Source organism: Acipenser ruthenus, chromosome 11, assembly GCF_902713425.1.
Source record: "Acipenser ruthenus chromosome 11, fAciRut3.2 maternal haplotype, whole genome shotgun sequence".
Taxonomy (NCBI): Eukaryota; Metazoa; Chordata; class Actinopteri; order Acipenseriformes; family Acipenseridae; genus Acipenser; species Acipenser ruthenus.
In genome coordinates this window covers 24549532-24569627 of record NC_081199.1, presented here as the reverse complement: position 1 = coordinate 24569627, position 20096 = coordinate 24549532, and the positions used below count along the sequence as shown (strand labels likewise).

At 37.6% G+C, this 20096-nt stretch overlaps 1 protein-coding gene across 1 annotated transcript in view; it reads right to left on the bottom strand.

The window, feature by feature from the left end:
- LOC117426593 (striated muscle preferentially expressed protein kinase-like) overlaps positions 1 to 20096 on the bottom strand; it is a 154245-nt gene that overhangs the window by 35902 nt on the left and 98247 nt on the right. Inside the window, exons 11-24 of the mRNA XM_059033421.1 lie at positions 19567 to 19827; positions 17375 to 17533; positions 16253 to 16442; positions 15507 to 15736; positions 14751 to 14870; positions 12148 to 12252; positions 11749 to 11955; positions 10635 to 10758; positions 9852 to 10024; positions 8626 to 8738; positions 4373 to 4541; positions 3553 to 3652; positions 1579 to 1779; positions 326 to 383 (exon numbers count right to left, since the gene is read on the bottom strand). Of these exons, the coding sequence (XP_058889404.1) occupies positions 326 to 383; positions 1579 to 1779; positions 3553 to 3652; positions 4373 to 4541; positions 8626 to 8738; positions 9852 to 10024; positions 10635 to 10758; positions 11749 to 11955; positions 12148 to 12252; positions 14751 to 14870; positions 15507 to 15736; positions 16253 to 16442; positions 17375 to 17533; positions 19567 to 19827 (2210 nt within the window). The remainder of the gene's footprint in view (positions 1 to 325; positions 384 to 1578; positions 1780 to 3552; positions 3653 to 4372; positions 4542 to 8625; positions 8739 to 9851; positions 10025 to 10634; positions 10759 to 11748; positions 11956 to 12147; positions 12253 to 14750; positions 14871 to 15506; positions 15737 to 16252; positions 16443 to 17374; positions 17534 to 19566; positions 19828 to 20096) is intronic.

The following is a 20096-nucleotide window of genomic DNA, read 5'->3' as shown; positions in this document are numbered from 1 at the left end:
TTAACAATCTACAGAACATCTACAGCAACAAGAAACTCCCTAAAACAGCATTCAAAGTGCTCATTCCTGCCGCTAAACTGGTTATTACTTGTTTTATACTGTTAATATTGTTGTATTCCTCTCAGAAAATTGTTCTTGGCACTTTTTTGAAGAAGAGCAAGGTTTGTAAGCCCCGAGTCCTGCCTAAAACAGGTCAATACAATGCTGCCCTTCTTTGATTACAGTAATACAGTATGAGTCTCAAGTTGCTCTCCGTTGTTCCCCAGTAAATAAGAACCTGGTTTCAGTCAGTCTTGGACAAATACTCCAATTCAAGTGCCCTTACCTCAGACTCCAATACTGAAGATTTCTTGGTGGCTCTCTCCAGAAGTTCCTCCTGACAGCTATACATCATCGTTAAGAAAGATTTCACTGAAACAAAACACCCTCAACACACACTAGTAACAAAATGAACATTCTAATTTCTCACATATCTTAAACCTCACACATTGGCTGCGCTACTGAATTGCAGCAAGGTTGTTCATCTGTAGATACAGAAGGGCAGGGAAGTGTATTCTGTGTGAGAATGCATGAGTGTGTGTGTTTTTTTTGTAAGCTGTATCAGGGCGAGGTACCCTGTACATTGATTTTTTTATTTTATTTTAGAATGGGGTCCCCCTCCGCCCCTGTGTTATTTTGTAATTTGTGTTTTATGGTTTATTATTGTATTTATATTTGTCGGCGAAGCGCTGTATGTTTTGTTGTTTATTTGTATTTATGTAAATATGATGGCGAGAGCCATGGGCCGTGTTTTGTTATTGTTTTGTTTATTTTTAAAACGTGTTCTGGCAGAGGCGAGATTGGTGCTCATCCTCTGCCAGGAATAATTAAAAAAAACATTCTGCAGAAGGTGGCCATCTCCCGAATTAAGTGATTCATTTCTTGGTCACCTGCATATAAACCTGCAGCACTCTCAGTTACGGGTGAGCGGAGAGAGCGAGTGAGGAGCGAGAGAAAACGAAACTAAACGAAAAAGAAAATCCAGGATCAGTGAAGGCTACTGCCCAGCCTGACCTGGATAATTTATTATTATTTTTGTATTTGAGATTTGTTTTGTTTACCTTTTTTATTTCGCTCTGTGAGCACTGTATTTTCTGTATGAACTTTTTATTTTATTTTTGTTATTTAAATAAAACGGCGCTGCCACGTCTTTTGTTTTGAACTGAAGTACTTGGTGTCAGTGTGTTTACGTTCCTGCTTCTGCCCTGACGTCACCGCACAGCCACCCTGTCACATAAGCGTATTGATAATATACTCTGGTCTACCCTAGAAGCGTATTTATAATATACTCTGGTCTCCTCTAGATATATTTACTGTATGTAAATGGTCATGCCTCCACTATATCCCAGTAACCAGGATATTCATTGCCAACAGGGTTTAATAATACATGACTGCAGTCCTGGAGCATTAATTCATGTGTACCAATACTTGCTGGAGGATAAAGTGGTATAAGAACAGAAGATGTGTGGTAAACTGACCATTTACTGAGTAAACTTTAATAAGGATCTATTAATTTCTGCCTCTAGTTCAAAAGGACACAGCTCTGTGATGATGATCACTCCGTTCTTCTTCTCGAAGGCGTCGTGGAAGTACAGGATCCTCTCGTGGTCCAGCTGGGACAGGATGTTCAGCTCCCTGAGGGCTGAGGCCTTGCTCTTCGCTCGCCGCGAGATGAACTTTGCTGCATACTCTATCTTCCCACTCTTCTCAGTCACACGCTTCACATATGAGAAGGCACCCCTGAAAACAAGTCACCGGGTGAAAAGGCAGCAAGAGGGTTTTGTATCATGTCAGAAGTTATAGACAAATTATCCATTGCATTTTATGAGTAAAAAATGGCATCCCTTAAACAAGGTCATCATGCAACAAAGGTAACACACTATCTCCTAGCCTCATATGAGGCTATCATGCATTTGCGTCTTCCATGTGTCCCCATATAAAGACCAGAAGAGAGTTTTTGTATCCATCCTCATATAAGGTCGCCATGCATGAAAGGGTTAAACATGCAGACTCCCACTGCATCATACTTATTTAGCCCTATTTAACTGAATTCATCCAGCAGTTGTTTTTCATACAGGCATTGGCATGTAGAGTAAAAATGTATGATGCTGTACAATGGGCAAAATGTAACCAAAACACAATCTGCAACATTTTTGTGAAAAACTAACAAAACTAGTAAAAAGTAAACCTGAATAAAAAAATTAGGACTCAGATGTCTGCTTGTTTGTTACAATAATAAGTGTTCGATTTACCTTTTCACCAAAAGTTGCGCAAACGGGATTGGTTTAAAAATACCTTGATAAATCTGTACCAGATGTTTAAGCAGATACAGCTACACCATGACTTGAACATCAAGGTGGAACTTGAATGCTCATTATCCCACACAGTTTGAAGAGCGGAGAGCCAGGGAATTAAAATATATGCTTACTTATTCAGTCCACATTCTCAGGACTATGACATTTCACTGTAATAAAACTTTAAAGTGTGTCTCAAGACAAACAGTGTTTCTACCTGAGAGTTAAAATGGAGGAATGGTAATCTACAGAGCAAGAAGCAGACAGGGTAACAGTATAACTAAATAGACAATTTTCAATAACACTGGCAATAGAACTTGTGATATTGTCCTTGAGGAAAAAATACAGTTTTAAGTTTTAAGTTTTAAACAAAGCTGATTGCTAGCAGTATAGCTGTGGTATGTTGTGATGCATTTTTAATGTAAATATTTTAGTTTATAGATTTAGACTCCTTATCCCAGGACAATGTAAATGACATTCTCACATTGTTTTCCTTAGCCAAAACAATGTGATAATTGGTCGTTGGTGTAAAAAAGGCATCACACTTAATTTTTTTTACTCTGGTCAAAAAATGAATAAGGACTTAAGACTATTTGGAAGCCTCTAAATTAAAATGATCTGCATTTCTGGTGTGGTGACTTAGTTGGGTGCATTGTTCCTCAGGCTATAAAAACAATTTGTAGTAAAGAACTTTGAGAGCAAGTACTGAAGCTTCAAAGGCCATGTCAATAGTTTTTTTTCTTACATTTCCTGTAATGTTTTATGATGTTTGCGATCATTCTGGGATGTTCTGCTGCTCTTATTTTAAATCTACCTTCACCTGGCTTGGAGCATGGCTGGTCATATTGTCATATAATCTGAATGAAGTGAGGTGCAGGAACTTGGGATATCTAGCTCAAGCTCCAAGACAGGACAAGGGAGATTTAGAGAAAAACCATGATAAGTCAATACTAGAGCAACAGAACCCAGAACCAGAACTAAATACATCATACAATAGTAATGGAATTGTAAAAAATTACATATGAAATTACATTTCAAGCTACATGTACTGTTTTTGATTTATAAATGTAAACAATATAATGAATAATATAAAGCATCGTTCTTTTGTTTTATAAAAGATTATTAGAAATGGCTTGGATTGTTGCATTCACATTCTTACAGCCTGCTGGGTCATTACAAGTAAATACATTCTGTCTCTCTCTATTCTGCAGTGACTCACCTTCCAATCTCCTTGTGCACATTATAGTAATCAGTTAGTCTGCGCATCTTTCGGAGCATAGTCTCCTCATCTTCCATCTGCTCTTCTTTTTCCATTTTAACTGCAGTGGCAAAAGATCAAAGATTAGGAAATTCTTACTTTCTCAAAATATATACTGCATGGTCACTTTCATAGATGTGGCATCACTCTGATGTGGGGCATAGCCTCTTGGTATTCCCTGGATTATTTGATTATTCTGGAAAGTCAAACTTGATCACTCTGTAAAGGCTGTAGTTTCCTTAAGCATCTTTAGATAAAGTCTACCCAACAGTGCTGCACTTGCACCCTAACGGTGATGGCTACTTTAAAAATAATACACCTATCCACTGTTCAATGGTTTGAGGAGCATGACAAAGATTTCAGGCATCTTCAATGGCCACCCCAATCCCCAGATTTAAATCCAATTGATTTTATTTGGGTTAAAAGACCCATTTTCCATCATGTGCCTACCTTTCTGCACCTATTGCATGAAATATTAACTGAATGGATGAATATCACTGGAGACTCCTTCCAACACCTTGTGGAATCCAGGCCACGCCATGGCTGCCATATAAGGTCAGAGGTCTAGGTGCTTATATAATAATGTAGAGAATGCCAAATTACAATTTTTTTCTAAATACAGCAAAGAATCCAAACTGCAAGTGCTGTCACTTCTTGATAGGGCACCCATCTGTTTATTTTATGCGCTGAGAGAAGCAAGATTTTTCAATATATTGTAAGGTCAGCCAAAGCTATTACCATGGTGACTGCTTGGAAACGGGGAGTAAATAAAGACACTTACTCTGGTGCACAGTGAGCTCGGCCTTGCAGGACACAGACCCCACCAGGTTCTTAGCAGTGCAGGTGTACACCCCCGAGTCTTCTTCCCGAGGGCTGAGAATCACCAGGGAGCACTCATTGTCGTCATACACAAAGGTGAAGTGGCTGCTGTCAGACAGGAGGATGTCATTCTGAATGCAAATGCACACACAGTAGGGAGTAAGTACATCATCTATATAAAAGTGAGTATACTATGCATTTTCTGTGCTTCACTCTGCTTTTACTGTGCTTTACTAAAGTTTCCTGTGTTTTTATCGTGACATGCCACTGCACACTTTTATAAATTTTATATGTATGTTTTTTGTTTTATAATACTGGTACCAAACTCTGTATGGCTTCATAGGGCATCGATATAAAAATGGTATATCGATATTGTGCAGTATTTCGATACACAGAAAAATATAATAACACAGTTGCAATATGAAACATATATACATATAGACGTTAACAGATATTTACATAAGAAAAGCAATAACTTACATTAACTTAGCTTTGCTTCACAATATCCTGTTTTTTAATTAGTTGATGTGCGCACTTTTTGAAAACAGGATATATTTTCAGGTAAGGGATTGGCCATGAGAGAAAACAGGTGAAGAAATGGGAGAAGAGCATACGAGAGAGGGGACACAGGTTATGGATTTGTTGTTTTTCATTTTTATAGCTATTTAATGTTTTAAATACATTTGTTAATGAGGTTCTTAGAAAAAGAAAAATGCCAATGTATAAAATGGTTAAATAATACTTTAATGTGTGGTGTTTGCCTATGAGACTAACAATGATTGGTATGTATAGGGTTTGTTGTATCTTATAAAATAGACCTACAGTATACTGCGTTTGTATTTTTAGCAGTATTAGCAATAAAATGTATGTATCTGTGAGCGTACATGAATTTTTTAAAAAAAATCCCACGATATCGTGAAATTATTATCGATATAGAACGATATCGCTATCATATCAAAATATCGATATCGTTGCCCACCCATACTTCATACCATTGTGATATCTGAGGTAATCAGTTAAGAAGTAAAAACAAGTAGTTTCATATCACATTTTAATAGTTTGTTGCTTTCCCTTACTTTTTTATCATATTTATAATCGTTCAAAGTAGTGCACACTGCTGCTGCTATTGGTTTTTTTCATATGACCTGGGAGAATGATTTGAGTTGTTTTTATCATTTGAAGCTACTTGTTAGCATGAACTTTGTTTTGGTTATTCTGGAAAAAAGGACAAACTTTGCACTGGTATAAACATAACTAACATTAGGAGGCTAGTATAATACCAAACAGGACCAGTAGCAAAATAGTACAAGTCGTAGCCCTATGATTCGGTAGCACATTGACACTTATCTGGTGCCATGGAACTGAAACAGCCCACACAGCTGGAAGCTACAGCAAGTCAGAGTTCTAATTCAGTTAAAAAGAAAATCCATTTGGGTTAAAAAGAATGAAAAAAACATCAGAGCAGCAGAAACACAGGGTTTGGATGGAACCCAGAAGCTGTCAAGAATGAGTAATAACTGACAGGATCTGCAAGATGGAGTGACTCCTAATGAAATTGTAAAACAAATTAGCAGAGTCAGATTGAACAGTGGGAGCACTGCGCTGAAAAGATGGATGGTTTCAATCAGCAATCGACTCTGCTGGAGGAGGAGAGTAAAAGAGGACAAGAACCAGACAAAAGGAGTAAGGGTTAGAGTCTGAATGTGAGAGAGGTGACAACTTGCTGCTAGCAAGCCAGAATTGATTACCAAGTACCGGGGGTCTGTCTTTAGCCTTTGACACTTACATCAATAGATTAATTTAATGCAACCCCAGAAGATGGGATACAGCTTTGAAAGAAGGATGCTATGCAATTTATATTCCTCTAATGATTATTAAGACATTCTGAAATTCACTGAGCATTATGTTAAAATTCCATAATTCTTACACGCTGTGTACTTAACTACCAATATAATAGCATGCGTTTTCATAAAAAAAAAAAAAAGATATACAATATGGGCTTAATGCTCTCATTAGGTTCAGTAGTTCACAAGTAGTTAACCCCAGCAATTCTGTTCACCTCTCCAATGCCTTTTTACCTGTCATTAACCAACCAGCTGTGACTATGACTGGCATGTTGTGCTTTGGACCCGAAATGACAAATACAAGGCTATAGTACCTGAAAGCAAGGCAGACTTTTTTAAACTGGTATGGTACCATATATATATATATCCATAACATATATATATATGTTATGGACCGTTGCCAAAATTGGGCGAAGTGCCCAGCTGCGGTGGGCAGATGCCGAATTAGCATCGAATTTTATGTCATTTCGGCATCTGCCCAGGCAGTTCGTCAACTGCCCACAGCCATCCGGGCTGATGGCGAAGAAAGATTTTTAATGCAAAAGTGCACCACCATCGAGCCACCCATTGCCATATTTATTTAAATAACTTAAATACTTTCTGACAACGCTGGTTTAGAACAATGGTACTCAACAAAATATCAGTGCACAAGGTTATTTTCATCATGGGTTAGATATAGAGGTTAGAGTAATTGGGGGTGGGGGGGGTGCACGAGTCCAGAATAAAATGCAACAATATTTCATTGTATTCTTATTGCCGTAATGCACTATAGATCTCTGTGCAGTTCCATTGAATGAGAGAACATTCAATATCAGCAAGACACTAATGATCACAGTTTAAACGTGTAAAAGCCACCCAGTTAAATATAGTTACCTGAAACTCAGGAAGAATGCAGTGCCAAACAACTCATTTATCATAGCAATATTAATCGTATTTTGGCAATACAACTGGAATAGAGAGGAAGTGCTGCACGAATGAATGAATGATGAAAAGATCATTTTTCTATTTTTTTTTATTTTTTGGGAATAATTAACCACTAACAAATGCTTTATTGACATGGTTATTGACATACTACCATTTGCAATTTTTTTTGCAAGCATTCAGTAATGTCATTAGATCGCTTGTTAAGAGGTCCATTTTACAAGTATTTACTAACGCCATTAACACTCCTTAATAACCCCTTATACGTGATTTGCATTTGCACCAAGGAGAAGCAACTTTTAATGACAAGTTAAGACAACATGGTTTTAATATTTAAAGAAATAAAAAAGCTATTAAACTACCATCACTGAGTTATATGAGTTCCCATAGATAATTCTGCTATTTTGTCTTGTTAAGGTTAATTTTCTTCAGGAATTAAAGATCACAGCAGTGTTTGCTTGTTTGAGCTATACAAGGTGCATGTGGTTCATTTTGCTACACAGTACACTCCTTGGTTAATGTATACCATTTGCCATAATTATTATTATTATTTTTCATCTACATAACACATTAAACACACCCCATATCAGTGCAATATTCTTCATTAAACACACCCCATATCAGTGCAATATTCTTCATTAAACACCCCCCATATCAGTGCAATATTCTTCATTAAACACACCCCATATCAGTGCAATATTCTTCATTAAACACCCCCCATATCAGTGCAATATTCTTCATTAAACACACCCCATATCAGTGCAATATTCTTCATTAAACACACCCCATATCAGTGCAATATTCTTCATTAAACACACCCCATATCAGTGCAATATTCTTCATTAAACACACCCCATATCAGTGCAATATTCTTCATTAAACACACCCCATATCAGTGCAATATTCTTCATTAAACACACCCCATATCAGTGCAATATTCTTCATTAAACACACCCCATATCAGTGCAATATTCTTCATTAAACACACCCCATATCAGTGCAATATTCTTCTTCCAATAAATATGAAACAATCACATCTTTAAAACTTTTAGCCATTAACTACTGAGATGAAAGGGCATCAGCATTAAGAATTACTTTTTCTTAGGCCTGGATTTTAAAGCAGACTATTTGTCATAACAAGACGTTTGAGAAAATTGATAAATAAAACATTTTTGAGACTGAATAAAACACTAATTTAATACTTTGAATTGTGTCTCCTTAAATATTTCTAATTTAACTGAAACGTACAGCATTCAAAATATATATTTTAAAACCGTTTCCTAAAATAAAAGGTCTTTGTAATTGACTGACTTTAGTTACGTAGAAAACATTCAATTATAAATTATAAAACAAGAAATAGCTTGCATATAAGGGCTGTTAAGTGTTTGTTTTTGTTGTAAAAATGGTTTAAAATGGTTAAACAGAAAAAGACACATAACACATAACATACCTTGTACCACATGATGTCTGGAACGGGTTTCCCATCAACCACCACAGCAAAACGAGACGTCTCTCCTGTGCTCACATCTATATCCTCCATGATGGATTCAAAAGTAGGGGCCGCTGGAATGGGATTGGAATGCATTTTCTGAGCTTGCACCATCCTCTGGTTACAGAGGCTTATTAAAAAAAACGAGGGACTGATATAACAATTGTAAGCTATTTCTTGTTTAGAAGCTCTTTCTATAATGTTCTTTCTCATATAACATCCTGGTGTTCAAACTCAGAAGTTTAAAGCACCCCTCAAGCCTCAAAAGGGCACCCTGACAGGGTACACCCCGTCCCTGTGTGTATTGGGTGTTTTTGTGTTATTATTATTTGAATGTATTGTTTATGTGTGTAAAAACACATTCTTTCATTCTTAATTGTTTTGCAGCATGGATGGGGTTAAACTTCCCCGTCCATGCTAAACTTGTGTAGAATGTGACCGTCTCCAGATTGATTAATTTATTACTAATTTGGAGACGGTCACATTTATAAAAACACACAGCTTCAGCTGATCGAGGTTGGTGTGTTCAGAGGCGGAATGGGAGTCGTGAGTAGGCGAGAAACCTAAAGTGAACAATTGCTATGCATGCTGGGTATAAACCAGCATGATACTTGTTTGTTTGTTCCGTGTCTGTCTTGTCTGTTTATTTTGGCCACTGTGCCGTTTTGTTTTGTAAAGTGTTTTGTTTTGTTTAAACCTTTTATTTATTGTTAACCACGCAACAGCGCTTTCATACCCTGCAATACTGACTTCGTGTGCATCCTCTTCCGGGTCTGGCGTCACCACCAGCCATCCCGGTTACAGGCACTCATACATGTTTCCTCTATAAGTTTAGCTTGACCCCATGTAACTGTTTTGTGTGTTACTTCTTACTGATGTATTTCAAACATTCACTAGGTACAGAGAGTTGCAGGGGGACAGGTTAATGGTTACAATCTGGTCTACCAGATGCAGAAAATACATGTTTGAGAGCCTGTTTGAAGCCACAGGGATGATGTAAGCGTCTAAAGTTTTAAAAAGTCACCAGAAAATGATATATCATTACTCAAAACAAGTAGAAGAACAGTTGAGATACCTTACCAAGTTGCTCTTTAAGGAAAGCACTCCAATGTATAGTAAATGTATGAGAATGGCAATGTGCCCCCATTGGACTGACCAGACTGTTCATGCCTAGGGAAGACCCTCACCTGCAATTTCAAGTGAAAATGTACAGATATCACTGCCGTACTGGTTACTGGCTGTGCAGGTGAGCTCTCCCACATCACTGCTCCTAATCCGCATTATCCTCAGTGAATGCTGGTCATCATCAGGCATGATCATCTCAAACAGACCTGGCGTGTTTACCAAGATACTCTCATTCCTACAACAAAAGGGTGTTAGTGTTAAAAATACAGGGTGGTTTTTAAGTCAATTCAGTTGGCTATTTTATACTGCTGTTATGGAGAAAACATTCACTGCACCAACTTATCGTGTTTTAGTACTTGAATAATTTTGACCCACTGAGAACATTTACGTGTATACAGTTAACGATAATAATAATAATAATAATAATAATAATAATAATAATAATAATATATGAGGGAGGAAGATTCTAAGTAACATACAACTGGATTTTCCACTTTCCCTTAAGATGAAAATGGTAGAAAACAATTATAATGTCATAAACTATAATAATATGTCCACAGTAAACTAGAACACTAACAAGCACCTAAAACGAGCCTATTATATATTACTGTAATAACTAGCCTACTATATTATTTAAAGAGATAGACACATGAGTGTAAGAAACAATGGCTTCCATTTCTGTCCCGCTAGTGTTAATCCAGCACTGAGTATCACCATCATAATTAATGGATTAAGTACTTAGTCGTAGGTTCAGCTGGTTCAATAATGAAGGCCGTGGTTGGAACAAAGGCCTGGTCTGGAGGTTGCCTGCCCCTAGTATGTGGAGCTAATTGAAGGAGAGCTACCTCCTCCACGTAATCCCTGCGAGCACATGATTCAGGCTGATGGTAATGCAGGCTGGCTGGTTCTCTACCACGTAAACCACATCCGGCTTATCTAGGATAACTGGTGCCTCCTCCAGGTAGGGGCCTGCAGGTACAGAGCAGAAGGTCATTACAGGGAAGTTATCACATAATTAAACCTTCAGACAAAATCAAACATGACTGTTAAACAGCTACAGAATTATCTGTTTTAACTGGTTCAAGTCATATTCAACATTTTCTTCAGTAAACTGAACTATACAATTTAAACTTAGAGATGTATCTTTAAGGCCACCTCAGTAAAAAAAAAAAAAAAAAAAACCTTCTCTAAATAGACCAACTCAATGTAAACTAGCAAACCCTTTGAAAACATGTAAGAAACATGATATGACTTATTTGCACATTAAATTCAGAAGAAACAGTAAATTAGAACAGTTTGCATATGTCTATGACAAAAGTTTTTAATATGTACCGGCAGTGGAAAGGCCTCTCCCTTTAGTAAGGCCACATTTTCTTGTCCCTTGACTCGCCTTAATAGCAAGGTTTCATAGTAATTATAAAATATCTTGGGGCCCATTTTGGGCAATCAAAAGGTAAAACTAACAGTCAGTAAGAATTGTGTGATTAAACTGTGCATTGCTGTGCAGTGCTCAATTTATTTTTGGTAAAAAAAAATAAATAAATAGAGCCAGAGAGATAAATAACATAGTAACATAGATTAATATAGTAAGTTTCTAGTGTTGCTGGGCTTACTTGAAACATGTATGCATAGAAATGTTAACATGTGTATGCATAGAAATGTTAAGCAACCCACCCACTTGTGGACAATGGAGTTCACAATGAACACACCAACACCTGCTGTCAGCAGAATAACAGCAAAGGGAACTATTTCAGAAAAATGAAATACTATGAATAGAGACAGCGCTCAAGCATGAGATCTGTATGCGATTTCAAACTTGAAGTAATGTGTGTCTGTTGACCAGAGTTGCCGCTGGCAGCTTCAGTAAAATGGCATGGGCCTTGGATACAGCTCAAGTAACCCTGACTCGTCATGATTGCAAGCGATGAAGAGGCTTGTGGTTGCACACAGAATGCTCACCTCTATCGACCAGCTGTACTAGTTCTGTAGCTGGAGAAGGTTTGCTGTGGGCCTTGGGGGTAGATGACAGCACCCTGAAGGCATAAAGAACCCCCTTGGAGAGAGTGTGCACTGTGTATGAAGTTTTCTTCAAGTTGGAGACTATTATGCTCCACTGGTTCGTCCCTACTGCTTGCTGTTGGATGGTGTACGTCAGTGAGCTGGCATCTGAGAAATGAAAGCAAATACTGTTAGAGCAAAAAAGTGCTAATATACGTCTAGTTCCAGGGATGGGAATAAGTCTTTACAGCAACTGAGCTCAGTGATGTGGTACTGCAGTGAAAGCAATCTGTACTGGATGGGATCAGCTACAGTTTCAAACAACCTTGAATTAATACATGAAAGCCCACAGATTGGTACCTATGCTGGGGTCCAGTTTCTTTGGTTTCTTCCACCGCAGGGTGACAGTTTTGCCCGTTATCGCTTCCACTACAGGGGGCCCATCTGGGGGTTCTGGCAGGACATCTGGAAAAAACATACAGTAGCTCAGATAATGCACTTGGGTCTGCTATACAAACACTAGCATTAGCTCTCAAACACATGCTCTCATTCTGTCTTTGTTAATTGTTTTAACTTGGATAAAGCAGCACTCAAGTACTATTGTCATTTATTGGAAAAATGAGCTGGCTTTCTTGTTGGACTTGGAGGGAATCCAAATTCATCCATGCTGGTTTCATGACCAGCTTCCTGAATATCTGGATAGATGTATAGATTCTTATTCCTTGATGTACATAACATTTGCAATTGCATTTTTTTAAACAAACAAATATAATAAGAATATCAATTATTATTTGTAGTTGCAGTAACATTAGTAGTCATAATCATAATAAATCATTAAGACAGTTATAGCTGCTTTATAAAAGCATTTTATTGCACTGAAAATCTATTTAATGACCTTGAAATAACCTTGAAATTAATAATAATCAATTTAAATGATACATTCTGGCATATGCAGCCTTACAGGACAATAGCTTCAGTGAAAACAAGGCATAAATCATTAAGACAAAATGGGCAAGATTTTCAAAAGTTTGTAAATAATAATTCCATTGTTAATCAAGAAACCGGTATGTAGCATTGATTTTGGCATTTTCAAGCGGTCATTGTGCCTATTTCGTTATTAAATAATCGTCCGAATGTGACTTCCGAAATTATGTTGATTTATGAAATAATGTTAATATCTTAACGAGCAGTGCTTCTTGCGACTGTTTCTTTTGTTTGTGTGGGAATTTAAAAGGAAATCCGTGTTAATTGTCATCATATATCAGGAGTTAATTTGCACTTGGAAAAAGAGGGGTTTAATTAACAAAAGAGTATATAACTCACCTTGAAACAGACAGCATCTGTGACGCCGACGATACAGAGAGAGAGAGAGTGTACAGGCCCAGGGTTAATTTACAGACTACTTCGATAATTCAATATTTGTAGTTATGAAAATATTTTTTCTTTTTCTATACTTGTGGTTATGAATGAGATGTATTCACTTATGTTAACCATTTGTAACCTCACTGAATATTTGTTGTATTGTAAAATGATATACCGTTATTTGCACCCAGTGTAATGTTACTACCAAGAACTTATCAATGCAACTGTAGCATATTTGAATTCTGCATACATACATTATATGGCAGCTGACATCTACTGTAGATTTTACTTGAATTATACAAATGAAATCTTGGTATAGAAAACAGCATATTAGATATTAAAATAAAGTTTCCTTAGGTGATTGCGGATTTGCAATGCATCCTTTGGCTTTTAACAGCTGTGTCTTATCCACACAAGAACAAAGAACAGGCGTCACACAGCGATGCACTAGGAATGTGATCAAGATCATTGACATGGAGTTTGCCTAAACATATTTCATAATGTTGTCAGACTCCCCCTACACTTTATGTACAATGTACACTTTCACCTTCACGTTTGTATGCATATATCTTATAATACTGTAAGTGTTCGGTGACTATTTCTAATCATATTGAGTTAATTTATCGCAGAGGCGAGCAAAGAGTACCAGAGAAAATGCACGATCAGAGGAATTCAGCAAACAATTAATTATAAACAAATTGTGTATTGGGTTAGGGAGTTCTAGCGTAATTTTAAAAGCTTAATAAATATATAATGAAGTGTTACATACATGGTATAAATGTTTAATAACTAACAACTACAAATAACAATGGCATTTGAAACGTATGTATTTATAGCCTACAATCATACATACTAAAATACATACAAAAGTAGATGTCATCATAAGAAAATAAATTCCATCCAATATACATAGATGGCTTACGTTTTTTGTTTTTTTTTCTTTTTAATTGCAAAATGCACATTAAAAGAGTTGTATATATTAAACTGTGGCAAAATATCCCCCCGAATGAGGGTAAATTACTAATGGGTTTTAATTATTATTTGTTTTTAATCCGTGCCATCAGATAATCGTGAATCAGCATTTTATATGTGAAGTGTTCTAAATAAATGTACATTCTTTATGACAAAATGCACAACTGTATGTGAAGTTTACAAATTATACACATAGATATTCTCATTATTTTTTATTTCTGTATGCTAGTGGTTTCCATAACAGCGAATTATGCTTCCATTAATTGTTTTTGATCTCGTTAAACAGATATTTTGAGTTCCCCTTATCTAGTTGTTGAGACAGGAAGTGATGTAGGTGACCTGCGACAAGCTTTTTAACGAGAAATGCGTTCATTAATGACCTCATCAACTAAATTTTAAAGCATTAATGGATTGATTTAATTAACAGATTTTGTTTGAAAATCACTTGCTACTAAAGCTCTCATTACTGTACCACGAGTTCGATACAATAACAATGGTTTTTGAAAATCCTGCCCAATATTTCTAAGAACAAGAAATGTACAATAACCTTGTGATAGAACAGATCCAAAGGGCTAGGTTAACAATGGCAGGAGAGGAATTAGACGGATGAAATGAGTAGTTGCACTTACCTGTCACGTACAAATGAGCATAGCATGTGGCCTTTCCGACCTTGTTTGAAATTACACTTTTATAGACGCCTCTGTGAGCATGTGTGACTGAGCGGATAACCAAGCTATGGTTGTCTCTATCTGCATGGGAAGAAAGCGTTGGAGATGGAGAGTGTTAGTGCCGGAGGGGGCAGTTTACCCACAGCAACAGCAATGACAGGAGGGAAACGGTACACTACAGCAGCACCCATTCAAACACTTTCACTTGCTTTTCATATTAGCTCCCATTGCTCAGATGGAAGACAATCATTGGTACCCTATCCTCTAAAAGAAAGTATTGGTACAGAATTGACTGTAGAGATACCACTGTATGTTACCATACAGCAATAATTAGTATAAATATCCTACTAAAGCTATCTATAAAATATTTTATAAAGAAATGCCAACATTTAATACTCATTTGGGATATATGATATACTGTACATAAAAAAAAGAACTTAAATACTATATATATACTGATATATATATATATATATATATATATATATATATATATATATATATATATATAAAAATATAAGATACAGTGCTGTATTCAACTATTCATAAAATAGGATCCTTTCTGATGTTTAACATATTTTTCCTTAAATACGCTAAAGGTACTGGCACTGTTATATTTTTGATTTGCACATATTTTTTTTTGTTTGTTTTTAGGTATGTGAAAAGTATTCATACATTGATAGACAGCTAGATAGAAAATCTAAACATTGCCCTTACACTGAGTCATCTTCCTGTCATCAGTGCTGTTGATCTTCTGGCCGTTGTGGAACCAGGTGATGGTGGGGTAGGGCATGCCCGCCACCTTGCACTTGAGAACAGCCTCCTTCCCCTCAACCATGTCCATGTCGTGGAGTGGCTTAACGAAGTCCGGCATGGTGAACCGCTCCACCTCGCTCTCGGGCACCTCTGGCTCCTCAGGGATCGAAGGCATCTTTTCCAGCTTCGCACTGCCAGTAAAAGTTGACACAGCAAGACTGCAGTTACAGGATGTGCTAAAAGCACTTTTATTTGCATCCGTGGGAAAACACTTGTTGTATTTGTGTAATTAATCACTTTCACACACTTTGATCAATTAATTTAAAGATACGCTTTGTATTTTGTGAAGATAAACTATTTCTCATTAAAATAGATTTAACTCCTTTAAAAACAACAAGAGTAAAGAAGAGACTGGATTAAAAAGCTTTAATCCAATAATATCGAGATGAACTATTTTACAAAACTCATCTCTCCAACTTGACTGGAGCTTTCTTGGTCCCGACACAGTAGTTTCCATGACCGTTTATTTAAACCAGAACTCTAAAAAGGGCAAGAAACAGTATTATGGGCAACTGGGAAACCCTCAGTAAGTGCTTTCAGGGACTTTCTTCCCAGCTTGGTCTCATTGTATTGACCAATAATAGGGCAGAAGGACAGCAGTCTCTGAAGTTCATGCTAACCCCAATAAATATGAGAGATTTCCTTACATTTGTAAGGAGACAGCCGGGCGAGGCTCCTGCACATACAGCTCAGCTGAGCACTCAATCTCTCCATGGCTGTTCTTGGCTATGACGGTGTAGAAGCCTTCATTCTCATTGCTGACATGGGAGATAATTAAATAGTGGAGCCCCATGTCCTTCAGGATGTGGATATTCTCACTTTCTTCAACCACTTGGTCTGTGAAAGAAAGCAGAAACACAGGAGGATAAATTACATCATGCTATAGTTGTATTGCACTTTTCTGTGTGGCAGTTCAAACGTTTTGTGTTTTATCAACACTTTGGTGTGTTAATGCTCATTTTTTATAAGTTATTGCTGAACTCCTGGACAAAGCTACAGCTTTATTGGAGTACTTGTTTCTCTATCGATTTTTGAATATATTTTTTGTGACAGTTGTGTTATTTTGACTCCACAAGATAACGGGCAGCAGTGTGGAGTAGTGGTTAGGGCTCTGGACTCTTGACCGGAGGGTTGTGGGTTCAATCCCCAGTGGGGGACACTGCTGTTGTACCCTTGAGCAAGGTACTTTACCTAGATTGCTCCAGTAAAAACCCAACTGTATAAATGGGTAATTGTATGTAAAAATAATGTGATATCTGTATAATGTGAAATAATGTATAATGTGATATCTTGTAACAATTGTAAGTCGCCCTGGATAAGGGCGTCTGCTAAGAAATTAATAATAATAATAATAACACTATCATAACACTAAGGCCAGGAAGCAAATAAAATGAGTAAAAATAGCAACATCACACAGGCCTGCAAGCAAGATGCCCGCCTATTAGATAGATAGAAAAAAAATGAATACAAATCTTAATGTAACTTACTGTCCACACTTGTGAATGTAAGAAATACAGCAGTCAGAATTATTGGTATTTCTTCTGTCCACTAAGGGCACAGTGTTGCAGGGGGACAGGTTAATGGTTACACTCTGGTGTACCAGGTGTATGCAGAGGTCAGATAGGATTCCCTGAGAACTATATTGACTATATTAACAATTAATCTACAATACAATAATTGGTTAACTTATATTTCCTACTTATACCCAGTTGCTCTTTAAGGGAGGGGAGGGGGTGGAGAGAGGAGGGAAGGATGCAAAGCCTGCTCACCGAAGTGACTCCAGGTGACCTGTGGAGGAGGCGTCCCGCTGACTTTGCAGCCAAATCGAGCAGTCCGACCCTCGATCACCTCCAGGACATCCAACTTCCTCGTGAAAAGAGGCTCGATTGAGGGAATGACTTTGAGATTGGCACTGGAGGTCAGCTCCTCTGTGAGGGAGAGAGAACAGGGATCAGAAACTACAGTACACTATGGTCATTGCTTTATTTTAAGGGATACTGTTATTGCTTATTAGTTACTAGTTTACTAACATTTTTACATGTTGTCTATTTTGTGTTCAATTAGTTCAAATATCTATTCACAATTTATAAGAAAGGTATGATACAAGTAATAAAAAAGTATAATACAATAAGACCAGATCTAATTTGCAACACATTACTAAATTAACATCTTTAACCCAATTTCAATGACATGATCCTTGGAGTTGATAACAATAATGGGGAATGTTTGCTGAACACTCAGCTGGCCTATTTAATTAGTTCATAAATAGGGTACTGCAGTATACTACCTAACCATTAACACAAAAATAACAATGTGTGTTAATACTTTAGTAAGCTAACTACAAAAAAGAGTTCCTTATAAAATCAAAACTATTTTATGATACAGCATTGTGGTAGGGCGGATGCCCTGCACATGGGAAATGTGTAGTTTTATTATATATTTTTGGGTTATTTGTTGTAAATTGATTTAATTAATTGTTTAACTGCTGTGGCGCTCCACTGGGAACGGTTACCTGTCTGCGTGGAGCAGCAGCTGAAAGCAATCAGCTGTTCCAGCAGGCAGGTGGGTGTGTCTCAGCGGAGCGTCAGTATAAAAACAGAGATCACTATGATCGGGGCTGCTGCAAGGCCTGCCGTTTTCACGGCACCTTTGATTTATGGTTTGTTGTATTGTGTTTTATTTTGAGTGTTTGTACAGTCGTGTACCATTGGTAGCATCACATGGTAGCATCACATGACATTATTGTTTACTTTGTTTGTTTATTGATTAAATCCCGTGCACCTGTGTCGGTGTATCAACGTCAATCTGTCTACCTCAGTCTCTTCTGTGTTCTCCTCGGCCGCCTGAGGCAAGTATACCAGGACTCTAGCACAAGCATTTATAATCCTATGCCAAATATATTCATAATGCATTCTTTGCTATATGTCTTAAACACATTAGAACATAAGACAGTTTGGGAATGAGAAAAGGCCGTTTGGCCCATCAAGGCTCATTCCTTGTTAGCACACCATGCTCCCAGAATAGGGGGATCTGATTTAATTGGACAGAATCGAGTCGTTTTTTAAATGTGCCCAATGTTTTAGAGCCTACTGCGTCACCTGGTAGTATATACACTGCTCCCCCTTTATAAAGTGGCCCTTTATACTGCGGAACAGGATATATACGGTACGGTCATGGCTCCCATTTGCCCCATAATGCCATTACACTAACACTAGTATTCACTAGTATCTTAACCATGGCTCCCGACACAGCGTTATAAAGGGGGAGCACTGTACCTTGATTTATATGTCTTGGGGTTTGTTTTTTTTTTATATTAGTTTGGACAATGGCTAATTTATTTTTGGTTTAATTATTTGTATCTCTTATAAATGTATTACAAATGCATTTACCAGTACAAGTAAAACACAATCTGAAACATAAATAATCTACACTGGGTGACAGCAAGTGTAGTGGTTTGTGCCTGGGATTCTTGTGCTTCTGTATTTCATTAGATGTTAACTGTGGTTCATTTGCTGTGTTTTTTTTATGGGTTATAAACATCACAGATCAACTGAGCCAATCAAAGTCAGAGTGGAGCGGTCACTATCCTTCAGAATATGCATGCTAAAGCTAACGGAACTTAAGTCTTCAAATTTGCTTTATAAAGTAACATAAATTTGAAGCATCCTAAGCGATCCAGATTAAAGTCCTTTAATCAGGGTTCTATTTCCTCCCTGCCATTCACTTTAAGAGGATTCCAAACATCTTTATACTGCAATAAAAGCACAATGCAGTTTGGGTAAAGAAATGTAAAAACGTCTCCCATTCCCTGCACAGCCTGAATGGCTGATTCTGTTGAAGTCCAAAGCATTTGTCAGATAACAAATGCTAGAGGATACATCAAAGTTACTTTCCCTTACTAGTATAAAAACCTTACACCTTGCTTCCACAGTGAAAGCATGTTGGGGAGAGTTTTGCTCACCTTTGGCAGTGCTCAGTTTGCAGGTGTACGTGCCGCTGTCGTCTTCATGCACTGAGTTCAGAAGCAGCTTGCATCTCTTGCCGTCGAAGTGCATCTTGCAATTGAGCAGGGCTGGCTGAACCAGTTTGCCACTGGAAAGCCAGTCCACGTCGACGTCCGGGGGCCCAGAGATAAAGCACTCAAAGACCGCCATCTCGCCTGCCTTCACCGTCACATCTCGCATCTGCCTCAATATCACCAGGCTTGGCTCCATGGGAGGGGCTGGGGAGGGGGGGGGGGGGGCACAAAGACACAGGTTGCTAAGTGTGGCGCTGTGGGCCTTTTTGTTTGATTTAAAAAGATGATTCGCCAGGTTAGCCTAAACTGAGAGGCCCCAGGACATCGCCTGTGCTGGAGAAGGCTTGTTATACACTGGAACTGGAAGGAATCATTTCAACAGTGACATTGTTGGGATGTTCACATGTGGAATCTTAAAAGAATAATCCCTCTTGGAGCCATTTGCTCCCAGCTCTTATCATAGTTGTGCACTT